Source organism: Vigna radiata, chromosome 1 (assembly GCF_000741045.1).
Source record: "Vigna radiata var. radiata cultivar VC1973A chromosome 1, Vradiata_ver6, whole genome shotgun sequence".
NCBI classification, from domain to species: Eukaryota; Viridiplantae; Streptophyta; class Magnoliopsida; order Fabales; family Fabaceae; genus Vigna; species Vigna radiata.
In genome coordinates this window covers 21,669,885-21,672,429 of record NC_028351.1, presented here as the reverse complement: position 1 = coordinate 21,672,429, position 2,545 = coordinate 21,669,885, and the positions used below count along the sequence as shown (strand labels likewise).

The 2,545-nt window shown below is 39.3% G+C and overlaps 1 protein-coding gene across 1 annotated transcript in view; it reads left to right on the top strand.

Annotated features, from left to right (window-relative positions):
* The window catches only part of LOC106759276 (protein FAR-RED IMPAIRED RESPONSE 1-like), a 2,530-nt gene extending 1,900 nt beyond the window's left edge, over window positions 1-630 (top strand). Inside the window, exons 2-3 of the mRNA XM_014642371.1 lie at window positions 23-397; window positions 481-630. Of these exons, the coding sequence (XP_014497857.1) occupies window positions 23-397; window positions 481-630 (525 nt within the window). The remainder of the gene's footprint in view (window positions 1-22; window positions 398-480) is intronic.
* The last annotated feature ends 1,915 nt before the right edge of the window (window positions 631-2,545 follow it).

Genomic DNA, 2,545 nt, shown 5'->3' with positions numbered 1-2,545 from the left:
AGGTTACAGTTCTTTGCATCAGGAACCCAAAATGCAGAGATACCAAACGTTGTGTAAGCGGTTCTATGACATAGCTGAGGCTGTTTGTGAATCTCAATCAGCATCTAATGAATTGGAAAAAGAATTGAATTCTCTTCGTAAAAAGTTTGGAGTCAATACACAATTACAAAATAACATAGTAAGTGAGGAAGGACAACTGAGGTATGAAAATCCACTCAACGGTACTCCATCGAACACCGCATGTGGAAGTAGTGATGTACTTGTTCGCAGTCCAAAAACGGTGAAGCGTAAAGGCCGACCAAGAACTAACAGATTGAAGTCATGTGTAGAAACACTAAGCAGAAAAAGGAAAACCACTTCAAGGAAGCATGCCTCAACAACAACGCATGAACAAAATGTGGGTACTATGATTAATGTTAATGTATAATTATGCAATTTTTATGTCAAATGGTGCTCATATATGTTGTTTTTTTATGACAGGAAACAACTACGTCTAATCTGACACAATCCGAAGAGGTACTGCGTTATTCAAACGAAACGCAACAAGTTTCACCACTATCTGAAATGCCTCCACTTGGCTTCATGTCATTGTTATCAGCTGTTCATAATAATTTTGATAACCCACTTTGATGATGTATGTTACTATGGGATAATATTTTATTTTCATATATTATTGAAATCTGTTTTGCACACTTTTGATATGTTAAAGTTGGGAATAACATGTTCGTAGGGTAAATAACAGCTCATGTAATCGATTACATTGTCAGTTGTAATCGATTACGGCACAATGACAGCACACATATGTAAAGGCGCTGCAGACACATTGAATGACCTCCATCAATGTTTCGTAACTTCCACCACCATCAATTGTAACCGTTACCCACCTCACCCACTACCCCTTTAATAGTGCTTATAACCTACTTGGAAAAATAAATCTTTCATCAGTGCATTTTATTCCAAACGTCCATTCCTCTTCTCCATAAGCAAATTTCAAAAACCCTAAAAACCACTAATGGCGGAATCCTCACAGAAGAAACGGCGGGCTTCCTCTTCAAAAGGGGGATCTCGAAGTCGCCCATCACCTTCCCCTCCGCCGTCTCCACCACTAACATGTAATCAACTCTTCTCTAACGACGACCAATACGAAAGGTTTGCTGCACATTTCTTTGAGCGTCCAATCCTTGAAGGGAAGTACCTAGACGAGGTGTTCTCGGTCCCCGGAGCTTTCGAATTCTATGACGTTTTGAGACAGGCTGGGCTAACTCAATTTGTTGGTTTTAGACGGCACTACTACCCCGAATTGGTTCGTGTTTTTTACAGCAATATGCGTATATCAGAGTCTGGAATCATTCGGAGCGAGGTTAAGCAGGTGAAAATGACAATCAAACCTAGTCTTTTTCATAGACTAACTTCGATTCCTTGCGTTGGTGTTCCTTTTGAAGGACATGTAGTTGATGAGTGGAAGGAGGAATACAATTCTCTAACTGCTAGGCAAATGGTTTGTAAACCAGATCCGCGACCACTTAATAGATTAACGGCAGGGCGTATGAAGTTCGAATGTAGATTACTTCATTATGTAATTTGTCGCATCTTACTTCCTCGATCAACAAATGTCGCACAGGCAAAGGAGGAGGACCTTATATTGATGTGGGCAATGATGAATTCTCGTGAGATTAACTGGGGCCATGTCATTTGTAACAGGATGAAAAGGGCTACAAGGGACAATGCCCAACTCCCATATCCGCATCTAATCACCACCTTCTTCGAACACTTCGGTGTCCCTACAGAAACTGACCCTTTCGTCCAAGTGAAGGATAGACAGAGGATTGATGACGATACTATCACAACCATGGGTTATGAAAAAAACGCGGAAGGAGTATGGGTTCACAAAGATGATGTTAACGTTGATGAAGAAGAAGATATTGAAGAAGCCCATGATGGTAATGAAGAACTACATGAAAGACAATCGTCTCCAATTCCAGATCAATCATCTTCTGCCACATTGACTGAAGTGATGACACAGATAAGAGATCTCCGCATGTTCCTGGCCAATAGATTAGACACAATTGAAGGTCGGGTTCAAAGTGTGGAGGAACAAATTATTAACCTCCGAAACGAACGACCATCAAATTCTTAGATTTAATGTCAATGTTGGCTGCTATCTTAACTTTATTTTCAGAACTTGTTCCTTTGTTAACTTTTGTTTGGTCTTTAAAGTAATGTATGTTGTTTCTTTTATTCTTATTAGTAAACTTCACTTCGACTTCCAATTGTGTTGCATATTCACTTTCAAACTTATACGTTTTAAAACTATGTCCTAACAAATGCAAATGACAAGGTTGTACATAGGCCAGGTTAAAAAAATAAATGCAGTTAGGGAGCCATTAAGTAATTTGTAGGGAGTATGGAAGACGATTTCGCACAAAATCAATTCTGCTAATTGTAATCGTTTACAATACACTGTAATCGATTACACAGCCAAACACTCAATATAAACCTGGAAAAATAAACAAGTCATTACCAAAAACAGCACACTGGGGAGCCC